The 19784-nt window shown below is 50.8% G+C and overlaps 7 protein-coding genes across 7 annotated transcripts; 2 read left to right on the plus strand and 5 right to left on the minus strand.

The window, feature by feature from the left end:
• Positions 1-161: 161 nt before the first annotated feature.
• On the plus strand, positions 162-905 carry GT037_009562 (uncharacterized protein; the record flags this gene model as incomplete). The annotated part of the gene is made up of 1 exon (XM_038934609.1): positions 162-905. The coding sequence occupies one exon, from the start codon at positions 162-164 to the stop codon at positions 903-905; it is 744 nt and encodes a 247-aa protein (XP_038782884.1).
• Positions 906-1120: 215 nt separating this feature from the next.
• On the minus strand, positions 1121-2467 carry GT037_009563 (uncharacterized protein; the record flags this gene model as incomplete). Its single annotated transcript, XM_038934610.1, has 1 exon — positions 1121-2467. One exon carries the CDS (start codon positions 2465-2467, stop codon positions 1121-1123), a length of 1347 nt encoding a protein of 448 aa, XP_038782885.1.
• Positions 2468-2935: 468 nt separating this feature from the next.
• On the minus strand, positions 2936-4150 carry GT037_009564 (uncharacterized protein; the record flags this gene model as incomplete). Its single annotated transcript, XM_038934611.1, has 1 exon — positions 2936-4150. One exon carries the CDS (start codon positions 4148-4150, stop codon positions 2936-2938), a length of 1215 nt encoding a protein of 404 aa, XP_038782886.1.
• Positions 4151-4805: 655 nt separating this feature from the next.
• On the minus strand, positions 4806-6086 carry GT037_009565 (uncharacterized protein; the record flags this gene model as incomplete). Its single annotated transcript, XM_038934612.1, has 1 exon — positions 4806-6086. The coding sequence occupies one exon, from the start codon at positions 6084-6086 to the stop codon at positions 4806-4808; it is 1281 nt and encodes a 426-aa protein (XP_038782887.1).
• Positions 6087-6847: 761 nt separating this feature from the next.
• Positions 6848-8735, minus strand: GT037_009566 (fatty-acyl-synthase; the record flags this gene model as incomplete). The annotated part of the gene is made up of 3 exons (XM_038934613.1): positions 6848-7393; positions 7443-8582; positions 8646-8735. 3 exons carry the CDS (start codon positions 8733-8735, stop codon positions 6848-6850), a joined length of 1776 nt encoding a protein of 591 aa, XP_038782888.1.
• Positions 8736-10001: 1266 nt separating this feature from the next.
• On the minus strand, positions 10002-10394 carry GT037_009567 (uncharacterized protein; the record flags this gene model as incomplete). The annotated part of the gene is made up of 2 exons (XM_038934614.1): positions 10002-10120; positions 10271-10394. 2 exons carry the CDS (start codon positions 10392-10394, stop codon positions 10002-10004), a joined length of 243 nt encoding a protein of 80 aa, XP_038782889.1.
• Positions 10395-11126: 732 nt separating this feature from the next.
• GT037_009568 (acyl-oxidase) lies at positions 11127-19627 on the plus strand (the record flags this gene model as incomplete). Its single annotated transcript, XM_038934615.1, has 10 exons — positions 11127-11315; positions 11369-12387; positions 12509-12890; positions 13523-14015; positions 14106-14344; positions 14427-15909; positions 16189-16268; positions 17433-18125; positions 18177-18317; positions 18374-19627. The coding sequence occupies 10 exons, from the start codon at positions 11127-11129 to the stop codon at positions 19625-19627; spliced, it is 5973 nt and encodes a 1990-aa protein (XP_038782890.1).
• Positions 19628-19784: the final 157 nt, after the last annotated feature.

Genomic DNA, 19784 nt, shown 5'->3' on the forward strand with positions numbered 1-19784 from the left:
CAAGGCGAACCCGCCTACATATCGTCAGACGTACTCGAAATCGAAAAACCACACTAAATTTTATGGCTCATTGTGCTCATCACGGTGGTCACCATATGTTTCAGACATTCCCGATTTCCCAACAAGCGAAAGAAGGATTGCTTTACTCCATCATTGCGAACATGCTCTTCATCCGAAGTTTATCCACCTTCTCAGGAATTACACATCACGGGGAATCGATGTTGTGGTTTTGGCTCCCATGGGACACCAGGTCACCTCTCAAAGGCTTTATACTGGCTAGCTTTCTGAAGCTCCGCCTTTGGGATGGGCTATGGTTAGGCGCTTATTCCGACTCTCCTGATATATCGCCTTTATACATATCTACGTCTGTGTCCCAAGCAGTTGCTGAATCTGGACAAGGCTGGAGATCACGATCTAGACGTCGTTCCAGATCTGCGGCTACTTCAACGGCTCAATCTGACACAGCACCTAAACAGTCTATAGCAGAGAGTGTTGACTCTGCGGTAGACTCTTCCCAGAATACGACACCTCCGAACCTTACTGGCGATGATGCGCCCTCTTGGCTCGACCAACCAAACGTCTTCCTCGACTTATCCCATCTCCTTGACTTGCTCAGTCTCAGAGTTTTCTTCTACGGTATAATCAACGATCACAAGCCTGTCTTCTGGCGTGACGCCATGATTAGATTAGCCTTCTACCATGTCCTCGATAACACCGCCGTTGTGCTTCAGCTCCGGTTCTTCTATCCATACGACGAGGGCGCACCCTACACGACCTATGTCAACAATTCGGAGATCGCGACTTCGGTGCTCGTATTACAAGTGTGCATTTGGAAGTTGTTCAGAATGCGAGAGAGATACATGGCATGGTTGCAAAAGGAGAAGGCCGTGATCGAAGAATGCTGAGGTTGCGATTAGGATGAAATGACTGAATTCATGGAGAGGCAGGACTGATTACCAAGTTGGCAGGCGGAGGATATCTGTTGGGAATGAGAACACAGCGACTTTGTTGTTGCGCATTCTATCCCAGCAAAGAAGTATCACTGAAGTAGATTCTAGATAAGTGACTTGATAGACTGAATATATTTCGCAGTCCTTCAGAGATAAGCTAGCTATCATTGTCATCCTATGTACTGTGCGTATCTACCGAAGTAAGCGTCCGTTTTCAGCCGGTTCATATCTTCTTCCCTCAAGCATATCGCGGCCGCCACATCCTCTTCCACCGACTTCGGCATGAGGAAAACCAGCCCTTCTAATGCCTTGAAACGCGGCCTCCGAACGGCTTTGGGTCTGCCGAGCCCAATGCCAAAGTCCAAATCGGAAGTCTGTACCTTTGACCATGAACTGAGTATCAAGTCTCTCGACATGTCAAAATCGGCCGTGGAAGAGAAGATGGCTTTGTTTGCTGTACGGCTGAGGAAAGTCGCAACGGCGCGAGCATGAAACTCGACTGATGTAGGATGTAGTGCTGATCGGAGGTACAGAGCGATACTACCCAAGGGCCTTGAAACCAATGTTCCAAGCGGGATCGTGGTGTATGCGCTGTCTTGTATCGGCCCCGGGTACAAAGGCGAGATTTCAAGTGCTGATCGTACATCAACGGCACGAGCTATCGATGATTCAGCAGCGGGCTGAAGACGTGGTAGACGAGCTCGTTGAACAGATTGCCAGATTAAGGCAGTCAGGGCATCATCGGTAGATATATACGCGGGGACGGTCACAGACTCCGTCGCGATGGATTTGAGGGCTGCAAGTGACCTGGAAGAAAAGCCGAAGTAAGCCCACACGTAGTTCGGCCGTGGTGATGACATCTGATCTGAAGCCGGACTTTCTGTTCTGGACTTTACAATATGGCGATCGAGCTCTGGACCAGGAATATATGAATCTTCTAGCAAGGGGACGATATTGTGTCGCTCGATATTGCCATAGAAAAGCTCGTCGCTTGTGAACTGGGCGCCGCAGCAAGCCTTGGAAAAGAGGCGTATCATGTGGGCTTGACCGGTCATATCCATGGTATTATGCTGTGCGAGAAACGTCAGTAGGAGGCCCCCAGGGATGAAAGTGGCTTGAATAAGGAAAGCCGGCGCTGATTTCGAGTGGGTCTGGTCTGTGAAGGTCTTGCGAGGTGCGACCATCTCTTCATCCAGCATGGATATCGGAAACCCAGCACGCACAAAACTGTCCATTGTTGGTGTTGAGGTATCGCGACTGAGATCCTTCACGACGACAGCGTGCGTGCCTGCTGACGCCTCGAACTTGTATACACCTGTGTTACCGTTCCCTGAGCCCTCGTTAACGACATCGTATGCTAGCCACGGGAAGGCCGCAGATAATCTTGCGAGCCCATTGTTTAGCGTCTCAACGATCGTTTCGTGGGATGAGGTGTCGCTTGTCGTGAAGGCGAAGCATATCTGCGTATTTATCGTGAAGAATGGTTGTTGTCCGAAAATGTCTAATTGACCGTCCATCTCGCTATCTCTTGGTCAGGTACTGAGCGCATCCATGGTCGGCGGGCCTGCACTCTTATTGTGTTCGACGATTCTTGGCATTATGAGTCGAATTGTATCACTATGTATGGGTCGGGACGCGCCGAAAAAGCCCCGCGTAAGATGCTTGAGCATACAGACAAGTGCGCAGATACAGTGAATGATTTTTCCTTCTTTTGCGCACTGTTCGTGACAAAAACTGAGGTCTAGTAAAGAGTTGTAAAGGTTGTCTGAAACTTGAAGTGGGTGAATGATGTCTTGAAGTTCGTCACGTGAAAGTGGGGCAGACGAGTCTAGAAAGAGAGCAGGCGAAAGGAACAGTTTCATGGCACCATCTATTTGGCATTCGATGAAAACAAATATCTACATCAACATATCGAACCACATCATATAACGTCTTGTGGTTGCAAAACATCCGATATTGCATCCTATCAGAGATGTGAGCATTCACTACGTCTTGCGTTGGGAGACCTTCACAGAAATCTTCCGGCCACCAACCATCTTCCCGCTCAATTCCTCGATTGCGCGATCAACCTCGCTTGCCGTAATACCAACGAAGGCGTAGCCCTGCTTGACGATGATCTTTGAAACCGTAAAACCTTCAAAGATGATGCGGATGCTCGAGTCCGCAACACCATGTGGGAGGTTGTTCAGCTTTAGATCTGTCATGTCTTGCGGAAGTGCAGCAGGCGTCGCGCTTACCGCATTAAGGGCGGACTTGTTCTTGTTCTTCTTTTTCTTCTCTTTATTCGACATGCTCACTCGAATAGTGCGACGCTTCCACTGAACGCCATTTCCAAATCGCGCAAGAACTGCGTTTGCCTCTGGTTGCTTAAAGAAGACGAAGCAGAAGGTTTTGTCGCCTGGTGGCATATTGACATCACGGATGGAAAACTCCTTGAAAATCTCTTGAACCTCTTTCGGTGAAGTGCCGGCTTCTATACCCGTAACGAAGAGCATCACATCCTTCCCGAAGAGTGCCCCATCTTCCTGGCTTGACCTTTTGATGAGCAAGTCTTCAATCTCTTCATCTGGGACGCAACGGGCGTTCAACGTAGCATTCTTCCAGTATGTACAAGCGAACATATGCACAATATGGCGTGCCGAGCTGGAATCCTTGAGCTGTACGAGTCCAACTCCTGGTCTCAGGGATTTGACGTGAATGATTCCAAGAGGCTCGATATAGTGATAGTCATTAGGGTCGAGTTTACCACCTTGTGCAAGAATTAAATTGTTTTCTCCCTCAATTCGATCGTCATCTTCCCATATGGGTTCCAGAAGTTGGTGTAGATTGCTAAGAGTGTGTCTTTTAGGAAACCCCGTAATCTCAACGGTTCGCGACAGGATCTGGTTGTCGAAGGCGTGGAGAAAATCGGATAAGCGATTCGTAAAGCCGTTGAGGAGTTCGGCCTCGGGCTCGTCACGTAGATAAATACCAAGCTTCCGGCCTGCAAACTTGCCAACTTTCGAGTGATAGTCGTCAGAATCGTCGGCGAACTTCTTTGCGACCTCATGTCTTTTGAAAACTATCCGGGCGATATCGCTTCCTCCAGGCAGTGTGTAGATGTCGTCGATATCATCCTTGAGTAAACCATTTATCTCGACAAGCATAACGCACGGTTCGGTGGGATAGGGAAGTCCGCCGATAGATACGATGGTCGACATGATTGTCTAGGTGTGTCGAGAAGGTGTTGGTAACTAAGGGTAACTGGATCGAGTGCCGACTAAGTAGTTGGGAGCGAAATGAGTAGGGAAAAGAAAAAGAGTATTGAAGAAAGTACAAATGGATAGGATAAAGAAGTGAATGTTGGAATCGAAGTGTGTTGGATTAGGAAGATTCAAACATATAGGAACTACGCTAGTGGGTGCAGAAGGCACCAATAAAGATACAAGAAGTGGCTCTTTCTCGTCGCAGCCGTGGTTTACATATATGAATTTACGATGTGTAACTCTTGGTCCTCGCTCTCCACAATAGGTTCACACATCAGTGCGCAATCCACTCCTATCACAGGTAGCACAGCACAACAGCCACTTATAATGTTCGAAATCGATAAAGTATGGGTATGAAAATCAGTGATATCACAAATACTGGAGACTGTGGAAACAACACACAGTGGCTGTGTGCGTGCAATCGTGAAGCAGTACCGTGGTTGCATCGATGCAACCACGGTATTGCGATGACCCACAACTGACGCTCCATTTACGATTCTCAGAACCCATATGCTTAATACGTAAGAGATTCTCGAATGTTCAGTATCACAAATATATCAAGTTGTGAAGATAGCGGGCCGTTGAGACATTGCTCTCGATGAAGCTAGACCTATTTTTTAACTGGATTTGGGCCACCTTCACGCACCCGCCGGTGGCGAAGTATCTTCGCATCAACTACGTTTTTCGGATGAAGCGGTCGCTGGATGTAGGTAGCGGAAGCGCTTCTGTCGTACATTATTACGAAACACTCACCAAGAGAAGGCGGTAAGTAGTATTGTTTCTGCGTCCAATTGATCTTGATATTTTTCCATAGAGTCTGCTGAAACCATCCCGCGATCCAGCGCGGACGGATGCTCAGGATAGAAGCCACGAAACCCATCGCAGTGTCATCGGGACACCAGGTGGAACCGCGAAACTCAGTGACGTCGACCGCTGGCCAGGTCCGACGATTTCCGCTGGAATCTCGTTGAGTGAACTCAGCATTCGTGCATGCTTTTATGGTATGAACAATCCTCTCTTGACTCGCTTTGGAATAATATTCCTCAATTCTGACGGTAGCCAGCGGGCAAAATCTTCCTTTATCGTCATCGCTTGTCTTACTACCCATCGGCAACGGTACACACCCAAGAACATTCCACTGCCAAGAGTACCCTAACTCTCCGCTTTTCTCGGTAATATCCCAAAATGGTTCCAGGGGTTCATATGCTCCATGCACGAAAAAGTTGTAGCTATGAGCTACTTCATGTCCAATTACGGAAGCGAGCATGAGCAGAGCTCTGTAGTACTCATCGAGATTCTGATGAGGCGTCGCGAATGTCTTACGGAAGAAGGTGTCAAACCTTCGTGATAGAACGATGCTTGGATTAGCTATACCTGAACTGGGTGGAATAGATGGAAGGTTTTGGGCACGAAGCTCATGGAAGAATGGCATATTTTCCCGCCGGTGATACGTGGTCCCCCAATTTCGCTTCTTGTGAAGATCTTGGGGAGCAAACATTAAGGTAATTACCTTTGAAAGGTTCTTGAGGTTCGTTTTGACAAGCGCCAGCGCCTGTGGAGTGGTGTAGTATGGTGTTGGAACTAGGTAGGCTTTACCTGCAGAGTTCAACCGCCGTTCGCTGAACGTCAGGCGACTGTACCATAGAAGAGGACCATCCTCACATAGGAAAAGAGAGGCCAGTTGTAACGCAGGTAGTATTCTTTGATATATCTCGACAAAATGCTGACCCGGATACGTTGCCCAGCGCTCAAGCTTGAATATTGGATGGACGGGGTTGGTCAAGGACGGTAGCCTTTGCGTTGGCTGGTGTCCGTGATACTCGCGTACATGCCATCTAAATTCTTCGAGAAGATAAAACAAAAAAGGCTCAACAGAAGGAGATTTCGCCATGAACATTAACAAAGCTTCAGTGAGGTGTGGTTGCGTGCTGTTATAAGTCGACTTGCAATGCTTCTCGCTATTTAAGTAGATCGCTCAAGACACGCCAGTTGTGAATAAGCTCGGGAATCAGCTATGTGTGACACAGTGTAGCAAGTGACATTTCAGAGTGTTCCAATCAACAGCATAGTAGTTTCGGCGTCGAGGACGTTAATATCAGTACTGCATCACGCGTCACTTTCACAACGTCTGTGTGTGAAGAGTGCCAGTAGCCCTCCTTGTAACCTGGTGAGACTCGTTGCGTGCCTGATGAACATCGTTGCGAAGGGTCGATAGTTGCAGGCCTCTCAAGAGCATCAGGAAGTAAATCATTTACGATAGGATGCGTTGGCTAATGGTATCTGTGACACAATGATGACTGTGCCAGTCGTGCCTCAATCAACTCGACACGCACCTCTCGGCCGCGCATACCACTAAAAGTCTTCTCGATTTGTTGGGATAGCTTCAAGAAGACGTGGAGTCGGAATGACGCACAACGTGAGTTGGAAAAGAAAATCAACAACGAACATTGCGCGTGGAGAAAGGTGCGAGCCACCTCGGCTCGATGACCCGCTAGTGCATATGTCAACCAGCTTCTGATTTCAGTCAATACCTTTCTTTCTTTTTCGATGCGATATGACAACAAATGTCCTGCACCTACGCGATCGCGATGGCGAGTTGATCGTTCAGCTCGATCGAGATATCTTTAGAAAGCATTGCAGCACGCTACCACATCACAGCTTCGCCAAGGTCGAACGCGCGACCCATCTCTGTACTTTCGGTAGCTCGTGATGATCAGCAGGGAAGTAATGGGGCCCAAGAACCTTCTTCTGCACTTTCCCTGTGGCTGTCTTCGGAAGCTCGCCATCCGCAATTCTCAGAAGTGTAGGCAGCTTATATCCAGCTAACCTTTCGCGTAGATCTCGACGCAGAGCGTCGATGGTCAAGACATGTTTCGCTGCACCATTCGTTCTCAGTGGGCCGGTAGGCATGTTCCCTTCCTGTAGCGAGATCAATGCAGCGACGCGTTGCCCGTACTCCTCGTCTGGCACGCCGACCACCATGGCTTCTGCGACGTATGACAGGCTTAGCAGCTCGCGCTCAACATCCAGCGCAGATATCTTATATCCGCCCGACTTGATAATATCTAGAGAGGCTCGCCCGATAATGTAGTAGTATTTACCGTCTCGTCGTGCAATATCGCCGCTTCGGAAGTAGCCATCTGGGTCATGAGCCCTCGCAGTTTCTTCGGGATCACGTAGGTACTTTGAAAACATGTGCTGAATATTCTTAGCGCATGTTGCCGAGATTGTTAACGAGGAAGCATACCGGACTCTTCACAAGCACCTCCCCCTCGTCCCCTCCAGACAGTCTTACGTCAACACCGCTGGCGATTTCGCCTACAGAGCCTTCCGGAACGTCGTTATCACCAAGACGCATCTTGAAGATGGCTCCAAACTCAGTCGCTCCGTACCGCTGCAGGATCGGTTTTTGCATCATGCTCTTCCAAAAGTTGTTAAGTGGTTGAGGTAGTGCTGACGTTCCGCATAAGCAAGCCCGGAACTGTCTTGCGCCTGCAACATACTTCGCTATCTCATCTGCAGGTAGTTTGCGTATTTTGTTTTGATAATATCGTCTCATTCTCATGTATATTGTGGGTACACCGGAGAAGATAGTAAGCCGTTTTCGAGGATCCGTAGCACCTTGCTTCCACCTTTCCCACATTTGCTTTTCATCAAAGCCTCCACTGCGGAACTCGATACGACTACCGGATACGAGGGAGGGGAAGAAATTGATACCCACACCGGTCGCATGATGCACTGGAAGGACGTGGAGGACGACGTCGTTTTGATCTAGCTGGTAATGATCCGCTACTTCTAGCGCGCAGTCAAAGATGAAAGCCCTTCTCATTACCGCCCCCTTGGGCGCTCCAGTAGTCCCACTGGTGAAGATGACTACAGCGGGCGCATTCTCATCCAAGGCACGGTCTGAAGAGATGATAATGTCTCTAGCATCGACTATAGGGGACGAAATGGAGGGCTTGATGGCGACAGCTCGAAAATGCTTATCGCTTGTCATCCCGATTCGCTTTTCCAGATCAAGACATTTGATCCAGTCCAATGAGCTAGCTAGAACCAGCACGGCTCTTGACTTCTCGACAAAGTACACTGCTTCTTCTACAGGCAGAGCCGGTGTCAGTGGGACTACGGCAGCGCCAAGCGCCAGTATTGCTAGTACCGCCACAGTGTACTCATACCCTCCAGCCGCTATGACGGCTATGTATACCTCATTTCTTTTTTCCAGGGCTTCAAGCGCCGCATCGGTCAGCAGATGGTAAATACTTTCTCGTAAGGCTAGTACATCCGAAAGCAACTCCAGATGTGTCCTCTGAAGATTCAAGCGGACGTCGTCAATAGCTATGCGCGCAGGTGTCCAACTCGCGAACCGCAGGATTCTGGAAAAAAGAGGCTAGATTGAGTTCAGCACAACTCCGGGACCATGTCTTCGCTTCCGCTGGGGATTACGTCTTACAGTGTTCGGGAGCACGTTGCGTCCAGAGTGCTTAGGTATTACACAGCATCGGTCATCCATTCTGTTGGTATCTGGTTCCCACTTGAGCATCCAAGGTATGGCTGACAATGTCTGCTCCTCATTATTGCATACTAGAGCGCAGAGTCCAGTACGAGATTACCGAAGCATAAACGATGAGTCGCATGCGACGTGTCATCACGATCATGTCCCCTTAGCCGAACGGTGCAAGATCCCGGGGAAGACTCCCGAAACCGACCCCGCAACCCTCTCACTCCCGACGCTAAGGGCCGCCACGCGCCCGCAGCCGCAATCTAGTGGAGTACCCTTGGTGGGATTCCCTTACGACGTGCGGAGCACGCGGTTGAGAGGATGCCGCCACCGAGTTCAGATACTCGCTCGACCTGGATACTACCAAGACCAAGACCGTCGCGTTTGGGTACCTATCCTTCGCGCGCTACGCACGAGAGGGTGAACAGCACACGAGTGGCTGTGACAAAAGCGACAATGTTTTCATCTTCCACTAACTAGCAAAGTATTCTTCAGCCACGAGCTGTGGTATCTCACGACTCAAAAGTGGAATTTCAAATAGGTCATCACATCATACCTGTCATTGCGGGCCGGGCCCAAGGTCATCACCACGTTCAAATCAAATTATCCCACGCGAAGGATGCGACCAATCTTTCCTACGTCTCTTGCACTGTCCCTGCGTGGGAAGCAGGCACATCATGATTCCTTCTAACTAGGCATCCTCCAATATTCTGGTCGCCTACCACCTAGCACATCCAATAACAAAGTCGTTGTGCTCTCATTCCCAACGCTGTCCCGCGTCTTCTATCCGGCCTTGCATACCGCCGTTCGCTGTACAACCACCGATAAACCTTAATCCTACGGCATCATGTAGATCGCCCGTCAAAAGAAGAGGTTACAAGGCGCATGCGATACTTTTCGATAGCGTTACAAATATTCCCGACAATGCAGCAGGCTGGAATTAGTCCGATTGCTCAGAAGAAGGTGCTTTTTCCTTTTTGAACGCATCGCTTGCATGAAGTTCCCCGCTCATTGGACAGCAGCGACGCACACAATGTGGGGCGCTTATCTGCATCAGTCAGCCACAATAACTGCAGCCGCATCAACTGCTATCTTCGTCATCCTTCTCTAGACCAAGGATTTGTTTGATTGTTTCTTACCGATGCTTACGGTGTTTGCTGGCATTTCACGTCGGTGACGACCCCACGACCCACTAACCGGAGGACCGCCGGCAACGTGTCTCCTTAGAAGCCTTCCCCACCGATCAGATGACGCATCGCTGTCTGCTCTCAGAGTCCTCCGAGACGCGATGCATCACACCGCTATCCGTCAGATGCTATTTGGAGCATTACCATGGTAGCTAGCCAGGCTGAGCTCTCGGTAGTCGGGACCAGTTATTCGCAGAGTCACAACAATCGTGTCAACTCTGATTGGAACGTTGGAAACAACTAGGTGAGTTGTGCTGTGTTAGTCACTAGATTCCTGATGTCGCGTATTCCTCCGGACTCCTATAATAGGCTACTAAACGCGGGTACATTCTGTTGCGCGTTGCGGGCGCCCAAGCGTCAAAGCGCCTGGTCATAGGGCTGCGTACTCACCTTGCTTGCGGCGCTCACCGACTATAGCAGGGCGACATGACCGGTGTATCGATTCGTCTGCAGTCAGTATGGCATCGATGATCAAACAATCCCTCGTGGTAGCCTGGTCACATTGACCATTCATATTGGGTAGCGGCCAAGCCCGTAATTTCAGATACGATCGGGATGTCATGCTGTGCCGCGAAAGTCCCGCCCGCAGCGACAGCACAATCGAAGGACGTGGGTGCCAGCCTGATTTCAAGCGACAGTCGACATACAAACAAGGACAACTCCCATGCGCCCCACCCCTGTTGCTAGGGCATGGACGTCGCGGAATAGCGAATTGGTCTTTTTTGAGCTGCATATAGTCGCCTGACCTCTGCCGCGAAAGACGAAAATTGGCGGAAGGAAAAGCAAAGCACATGAACGGTCCTAGTCGTGCCCTTTTCGTTCATGGGCGGGAACCCTCTTTGAACGTTGCCGCATCGGCTGCACCTCATCCGCTGCCGCGGGGGTTTGGTTCCTCAGGCACGGTCGAGCAAAGCGGCCGGGGAAGCCGGCACGAGACACGTTTGGCGCACGTCAAGGGTTGAAAGTGAATCTTGAATAAGCAGACAGCCGGGGAAGCGGGAATGAGGCGTGGCTGGGGCGCACAGATGTTTCCGCATGCGGTCATCGTCCTTCTTAGCCCACTCGGCCCGTCGAGTGGGCCAATGCCGCCCTCCCGTCACACCAGGCGCAGCTCAATGGGGCCTTGCGGTGAAGGGGGTAAAATGACATCTCGTGCTTCACATGCTGGGTGTTTGCTCACCCAATTCACGGTATGTGTGACTCTTCATCCATTCCGTATATATACTGACTACGAAAAGCCACGACCATGTCCCTAGATTTCCCACTAGTATTGCGCAACGGCCGGCTTTTTGAACCTATTGCTAGCCCCATCCCCCGCTTACTCGACATGCTCAACACAGCACATAGCCCGCCTGTACAGACAAAATCGTTTCATCTATCATGTCTAGACCAGAATGTCGTGCGCGTATACATACAGACCCTGTGTATCTTTCCCGTATGTCATTCTGAACCATGTGTTGTAGTGACATCGATTGACGTTATCCGCAGTTTCCTGATCTGAATGACGCCGAAACGGCCATACAAGCTCTCGGTGCCGGATTGCGCCTTACACTCAACAAGTTTCCCTTTCTTGCTGGCACACTCACACTTGCGGACCGGAAAGCTGGAAAACTCACCCTCAACTACCCAACTGATATCACAAGCGAGCAACTGAATCGCGTATTCCGGTCAAAGCAGATCCCATACCACGAGACGGACTTTCCCCACACCTACGAACAGCTCAAGAGAGATGGCATGCCACCTAGTGCGCTCCGAAGTGCTATGTTCGTTCCGGAAGATCTCGCAAACTATGCTGGCATTCCAAGAGACGGCGAGGGAAAAGTGGATTTTGACAAGAGCGACGCACCGGCCATGCGGACTCAGGCCTTCTTCATACCTGGCGGTCTTGTACTTTCCATGTACATGCATCACAGTGTCTCTGACTTTTCCGGCGTTACTCTTTTCTGGCAGACATTCTCTGAGAACGTCTCCAAGATCTCAAAGCAGCAACTCTTCGAAGAGCACAAGATCATAGGTACAACTCTCCCCTACATTGTCAAGCTACCACTAAACATGGCAGATACGGGAAGCGTGGCCGACGAGCAGTCTCTAATGAGAAAAGCCGTTGACGAGCAGGTTACCCCACCGCTAGGCAACGGCGGTGCCGACTGCTATTGCGATGGTCCGCCTCAGTATCTCCAAACCTTGCCTAAAGAGACGGAATGCACCCAAAGGCTGTTTGTCATTCCAGCATCACGAGTACGCGAGTACAGGGAGAAACTCCGCACCCACTTTCCCGAGGATACCCCTCCAACTATGTGCAATGTCCTCGCAGCACTAGTCTGGACGCATGTTACTCGCGCTAGAGCAGGCCGCTTGACCAGGTACGGGCTGGCGGAGACTAGCATCGGCATCGCGACGGATTTGCGCAGAAGACAACACCCTCCCGTCCCTGCCGACTACATGGGGAACATGGCTTTGTTCTCGAGAGGCACGATGAAGGTCTCGGACTTGACAGCGGAGAACCGGTGAGTCTACTTCTCACTACTCTATCATCGCTGGTCGCACCTTGGTGCGCCCCAAACCTTGTGGTTCTAATGTTGAGCGACGCAATTAAGTTTGAGAAAGCCAGCTGACAAATACCGGCAGTGTAACCAAGGCCACAATAGTCAACGTCATAAACACTATCAAGAGCACGATTCTCGATGTCGACGACAAATGGGTGAACCGTCACCTAACATTCTTCAAGTCGATCGAGGAGATTACCGACACCGAGGTCGCGCTAGCTTTGACTTTTGGATCGGACATTTACATCTCGTCTTGGCTAAACTTCGGCGCTGATCTCAGCTGGGGGATACCTGGTACAGATCTGGACAAGGACTCCCTTGCCGGTCGACCCGAGTTCATCAGAAGATCGTATGGTCCGGGTGATGGCGGCATGATCTTTCTCCCACGACGGAGACAGCTTGTGCACGAAGAGGAAGCGCCTTTCGAGATCCTTGTACGACTCGCCGACGAAGACATGACGCGTGTGTTGAATGAAGAAAGTGGGCTCAGCTGTTGGGCTGATGCCATAATTGAGTGAAGAATGTTTGCCGTCATTCTCCTACTGGCGTGTTGCTGCCTACTCCTGGAAGGGGCTAAGTTGGTGCTCCGGTACACCAACCTATTGATGACGCTGACGGTATTTTGATTCGGTATGATGGTGTTGAGCATAGCTACCGGTGTTTGTCTTTCGGTTTACGACTTGGGTTGGACATTTGATATCCTGTACAATTAGCTTGCATTGGATGGTTTTGCGGCACAAAAGGCGTTTTGTATTGTTCGGATGGGATTTTGTAGGCGATTGTTTTTCTCTACTTACATCTCTTTGTGGATATGCGTGTTACTACGAGTGCGCCAATCATCATTATGTTACACATCATCTCTTCGTACCGAATAGCTCCAATGTAGACATTCGTTCGCTGATCAAGGATGTTCTAGTCAATGTGCAGCATCACCAAACCACCGACATGACCCCGCATTTCGGGTCCACATGGCGACGCCCCGCAGCGTTGCGCATTAAACGTCTCCGCCCCAACTCCTGCGGCCTCCGCCCACCACACATCCCCCGCGCATAGCGAGGCATTGATGCAGCTAACATTTCCGCGTTATTGCCGATAGACTGACTCTCACGATGTGAACTCTTCCAACGTGCTCGACGGCAAAACATTGTCGCTGAGCAGCACTCGCCCATCTCGCTTCGGACGGCCTGCAACCGACTCTGTTGGCCAACTCGAATCACGACCAGCGACCAATCGCATCATGGCAGACTTCACCGATCATCTCAAGCCCGCCTACGATGGCACAGCAACACTCCAGGCCGAGCGCGACGGCTCGGGCATCAACGTTCGCCAACTCGCACAGCATCTTCTAGGCCGTGATGGCTTTCTGGAGCGACAAGATAAGGTACTTCGGGTTTTGAGCAAGGAGAAGCTTTTCAACAAGGATCAGCAGCTGAATCTTTCGCGCCCAGAGCGGTATCATCTAGGACTGGCGAGAGCAAAGGCCATCCAGAGACTGATGCGACGAGAAGGATGGGACCTTGAAGACTATAAGATGGCCGAATACCTGACGGATGAGATGAGCCCATATCATCTGCATATGAACATGTTCGGTGAGTCAATGGAAGGCTGCAGCTGCTCTAGACGTCGTGCATAATCGTACCACTTGGGCGCGAAGAGCTGACAAGCACCGTATCGCACAGTCACAACGGTACGCGAGCAAGCCTCTGAAGAACAGCAGAAGTATTGGATGCCGAGAATCCTCGGCCACGACATCATTGGCTGCTATGCGCAAACTGAACTAGGCCATGGGAGCAACGTACGAGGCCTGGAGACTGTTGCAAAGTGGGACCCAATCAAGAAGGAATTCGAAATTCACAGTCCGACTTTGACGGCAAGCAAATGGTGGAATGGGTCAATGGGGAGGACCGCCACGCACGCAGTACGTCTTTAGCTCCACCCTGTGCCGCCAGCCCAAAACTTTGATTCTGCCTTGGGCGTTCACTAATGCATGTCATACATAGATTGTAGTCGCACAATTGCTCTTGCCGAAACCACCATCTCCGTCCGACAGATCAAAAGTCTCCGTTCCGCATGCTCAAGAGGTTGAATATACTTCGCACGGCCCACAAACTTTCGTTGTGCAAATTCGGGACGCGAAGACGCATCAACCTCTGCCGGGTATTGCTGTAGGCGACATCGGTCCGAAATACGGGTATGCGAGCATGGATAACGGGTACATGTTATTCGACCATTTCCACATACCCAAGTCGGCTATGCTGAGCCGCTACGCTGAGGTCTCCGACGAGACCGGCGCGTTCGTTCGGACTGGCCATCCGGCTATTGTATATGGGAGTCTTACATACGTACGCGGCCAGATCATAATGCATGCAAGACTGGTCCTTGCACGTGCTGTCACTGTCGCCGTACGATACTGTGCTTTACGGCGGCAATTCAAGGACCGCGACTCCACTAATGCTTCTGATAGCGAAATGAAGGTTCTTGATTACCCCACGGTGCAGATACGCGTCTTGCCATTGCTCGCGACTACTTTCGCGTTGCATTATACTGGCGAGTACATGTACACGTTGTACCACAAGTCGCGAGAAAACATCGAGAAGGGCGACTTTGGACCATTAGCTGAGCTACATAGCGCCAGTTCGGGGTTGAAGAGCCTGTGTACGATGCTCGCTGCGGACGGTATCGAGACTTGTCGGCGTGCTATGGGCGGCCATGGCTTCGGCGGTGGAAGCGGGCTAGTAGGGTTGAACGCCGACTATCTTTCCAAGCCAACGGTCGAGGGTGATAACTGGATGATCACGCAGCAGGTTGCCGCATATCTCATCAAGAAGATGGCGGACGCGGTCAAAGATCCTGGCTCCACACCCAAGGATCCGACCGACAAGCTCTTCCAATACTACCTTCTAAACAAGGACCATCACATACCCCAAAACGTCTCGAAAGACGGTGTGGTAGACGACCAAAACATAGTAGAGGTGTTCCAATGGCGCGCAGCTGATCTCTCTTATCGCGCCTACCAAGCACGCGTCGTCGAAAAACGACCTTGGACCCGTCTCATGATCCAGCTTCACAACCTCAGTCGCGCATATTCGGAGCAGATCCTCGTCACGAATTTCTATAATAGCTTCAGCTCCGTTAGTCCGCCCACGTCATCAGTACTGCGGACATGCTTCCAGCTCTACGCGCTCTACACCGTCGACCAATTCGCATCCTCGTTTATGATGACGACCGCCGTTCCGCAAGAGTCCGTGTTCACTCTGCAAGATACGATTGTAAAACTCATGGCCGAGTTGAGACCGCATGCTGTGAAGCTTGTTGACGCTTGGTCGATACCAGATTGGTTGCTTAATAGCGCGTTGGGCAGGTATGATGGCAAAGTGTATGAGGAGTTATTCGATATGGCGCATCGGAGAAATCCGCTCAACGAGGTGACGTTCAATCCGGACTGGCGTAGCGAGGAGATTGTATTGGGGAGTGGGGACGGAGGTAGGCATGTTTTGGCGAAGCTTTAGTATGAATGTAGTTATGCCATCCATGTTGAGAACTGAACTCCGAAGTTTAGTATAAATGAATGCTAGGCGATTTGATGAAATACGCGTCTCGGTCCGAGTCGTCGCCATTATCGACATCGAGCACTGCAGGTCCGTTGGATGCGCACGGCATTGCCCTCTCTACCTGTCTGGTCTGCGAGCGGAAACCTGTCAAGTGTCAATGTGGATGAACGTGGAACTTGGGGTAGCGTGAAACGAACTTGACTAATGGCAGGCGAAAACCCCCTTTCCACTGCCGGCACCGGTAAAGGAAAAATTCTCATCCTCAAGTCCAACGCTTGCTGGATCGTCATAGTAGGTGTGATCGGTCAAGGAGGTCTGCGTGAATTCTCCGCAATACATATCGTTTCCCAAACTCTAAATTCGCAAAGCGGTCCAGGTCATTTCACTAGTCGGCCGTTGAAAAGAGGGCCGATTAGCCAAGGTCATGAACACCCAATGACGATTTGCTGTCACTGTTTCAAGACCCCAAGTTTTGTAGCCGTTGTGAACAACATGGCATTTTTCCCTGCTAGGCGACCGTTGAAACATTGGCATCGCGTGTTTTTGGAGTCCGGGAGAGCATCGGGAGTTGTCTGTCGGCGCCATTCAGAAGCTCCGGATGTGGGCGGCCTGCATCGACCCTGCAGACTGCATACTAAGACTGGAGACCAGGACAGATAAGGAATGTCGCACTTCAGGAGGAGCGAAGGAGTCTACACTAACATGTCGGCGTCTCTCCTGGATGCGCCTCCAAACACGCATGGAGTAAAACGACTCGTTTGGTGTTGCAGTACCGTCGCAGTCAGGGCGGAAGACGGGCGTTGGGCGCCAAGACACGACTAGTTTTCTGAGTCAGCAACAATTGGACGCCTGTCGCTTGTGACGCAGTTATGCAGACTGCGGCACATCAACCCACTATGCAGCACCGTTTTCCCGAGCACCGGGCCTGACCCCATGCCCTTCGATCTCTGCCAGACAACCTTTATGGACCACCTTCCGCTACTCATCGGGCGCTCCATTCCAAGCTCGTGAAAGCGTGGCCTAGGTTTCAGCCTGATCGCCGAGATTGCGCTACGCCAGTTCCGGCCCAGGACCCTTCGGATGACCACGCAGCACAAACGAGGACCGGAGAAGGAGGCATAGTTATTATTCTTGGTGTTCTTTGGTCCTGTACAATCAAACGAATGCATCTGTCTGCGCTAGTATCTGCTTCGTAGAGACTGTACCTGAGCCTGAACAGCGATTGCGGAGCTTGCCGCCGTCCGCCCGGCCGCCCATCTTACCGCCTCATAAACCGCCATAACCTAAGCATGTCCTATCGAGGACGCCCCAGTAAGGGATGTGAGGCTTGCAGAGCCCGTAAAGTCAAGGTGCGTGTTCTCTTGAGTTGATATCATCGAACAGTGTCGGTAACTAGATCGGGACATCTGTGTCCAGCAGACTCTGGTCACGAGGGCGAGGCTGATATCAAATTAGTGCGATGAGTCGAGACCAGCTTGCAGTCGATGCAGCAAGGCGGGTCATACATGCAAGTATCGAGATCAAGCCGACATCCTCTTCCGCAACCAAACAGCATCTGCTGCGCAGAGAGCCGAGGAATCATGGCGGAAGCGATCAAAGTCAAATCAACGCGCTGTCGTTGCCGAAAGTAGCAATACTTATATCAAAACCCCGCCAAGCGACGAATCGACGCCACCTCATTTGGACGATCAACGCTCATCCAGCGGCAGTGTGCATTCTCCTGGTGGATCCGTGGACGACCCTGCCCAAGATGCCTCAGGTGTTACCCCGCCAATAATCGATCTAAGTCGACTGACTATCACCCCGATGGCTAACCCGGACTTTCGTAGAAGAGCCTTTGAGCGCTTTGTGTACGACTTTGTACTGCCCGATCAACCGAACAGACCAGCAGACCAGCCGGATGAAGCACTTTGGACGTTTATACCGCTCTTGTATCAGGGTGCGCCAGAGGACTCGTTAATTGCAACAGCTGTTGACGCAGTCTCTTACGTAAATTATGCTAATAGATGTAACGACCCTCAGGCCCAGGCATTGGGTGAGGAATGCGTGGGAAGAGCCATTCCGATGTTGACGAAGACAATCGCGGATAAAAAGCAGTCAGCCACGAATATCGCTTTGGCTGCAGTGCATTTGATGGGAGTTTACGAAGTATGTTACCGATGGATCTATGATGTCTACAAGCGCTAACGTGATGATTAGAATCTTACCAGCGTGCAGCGGAAGGGCACATTTATTGCCCACAACCATGGCGCAAATGCGCTGCTCCAGTTGCGGACTGTTGAGCAGTTCTACAGCGATCCCATATCAGCCAGACTTTACGAGGTCATCTACGCACATCTGGTAATTACAGCTGAAGAAGAGCGGTTTCAACCTGCCCAAGGCTAACGTTGTTACAGTTACTAGGTAATCTACAGACAGCCAAGCGCCCTGCCATACCGACAAGAGATGTGGTCAAGGTGGACGAGCTACTTCCAAGTCTATACAAGAACTCTAATGCTTTTGTAATTCGCCTGATCTGGAGAGAGGCGATGCTGCATGCTAGATGGCACGAAATGAAACAAAGTACGAATCCACCAACTAATCGTCTGGCCTTGCAAGAGCTTTTGCAGACCGCGCTAGAACTAGATGACGACTACCAAGCCTGGGAATCACAGATTACGCCTGCTTGGAACTACCATGCGACACCCAACACGCCAGAGGCCAGGTCGAACTATGACCCGAAATGGCAGAAGCTCTTCCTAGGATGTCGCGGCGCCCCGGAAGAGATACACTCTTACCCCAGCGTCAAACGCGCTTGGATTTGGGGCTTCTACCGTACAAGCCGTGTACTTGTTCTGCGAGATCTACTTGAAATGTTGAATTGGATGCTAAGATTCCGGGATCCCGGTCGATCGGCTGCAGCGCAAGGACAGACTGTACCCACCACTTTGAGCGATAGGACCCTCCGCATACATCACTCTGTTGCTACTGCACGTCTGGTTGAAGTGATTGAAAGAAACTGCTCAGCCATGATTGGTAGTCTTACCGTGCCAATACACATGAAGTCTATCGACGATGTGGTTGGTATGAGAGGATATGTCGATATATGGCCACTGGGTACCATGGACGCTGTACTGTGTTCAGGTCTTGTGCCCGATAGCACTGCAGGTAACTCTCCACAAGACACTGGTCAGATGCCAACACCACCATCAGCCTACACGCACCAGTCCAACACGCCACCACACCTAGTCTCCGCCACATCCAACTTGTCGTCGTCAAGCGAACCTTCGGAAAACTTGGAGTCTTATGCAACAGCACCTCAGTTTTCTGACCTTAACACCATCCGTTCGAGAAGTGGCCTGAGCTCCAGTCCTAGCCCGCCGGCCAACGTCCCAACATTTGATCCTAATGCAAAGAAAGATCACATCTTCGACCCGCACCCCGCGCATCCTTACGATCGACCCCTCGATCTTCCGCCGCTGGAGTTCGAGACGGTAATACCTAGGAGAATAGACGTTGCAGCCAGACGTGAGTGGATCAATCGCTTACTATATTACTTCGCCACAGAACTGGGCTTGAAGAAGGCGCTGTGGGTACCAGTGATGCAAGGATTCATGCCCATGGTGAAGCCAATGGTTGATGAAATTCTCAGCCAGGAAAGGCGTTTCTAAAATGTTGGACAACGCATTCTCTTTGATGGCCAGTAAGCAACAAACGGGCATCCATGGGCGTATTTTTACGATCTTCTCTTCTTTGCATCTGCTTGTGGAAATCCAAGGATTTCGATTGATGCCTTGGTAACACATTTGTTCGCGTATATATATGTAT

This window comes from Alternaria burnsii (genome assembly GCF_013036055.1).
Source record: "Alternaria burnsii strain CBS107.38 chromosome Unknown 728, whole genome shotgun sequence".
Taxonomy (NCBI): Eukaryota; Fungi; Ascomycota; class Dothideomycetes; order Pleosporales; family Pleosporaceae; genus Alternaria; species Alternaria burnsii.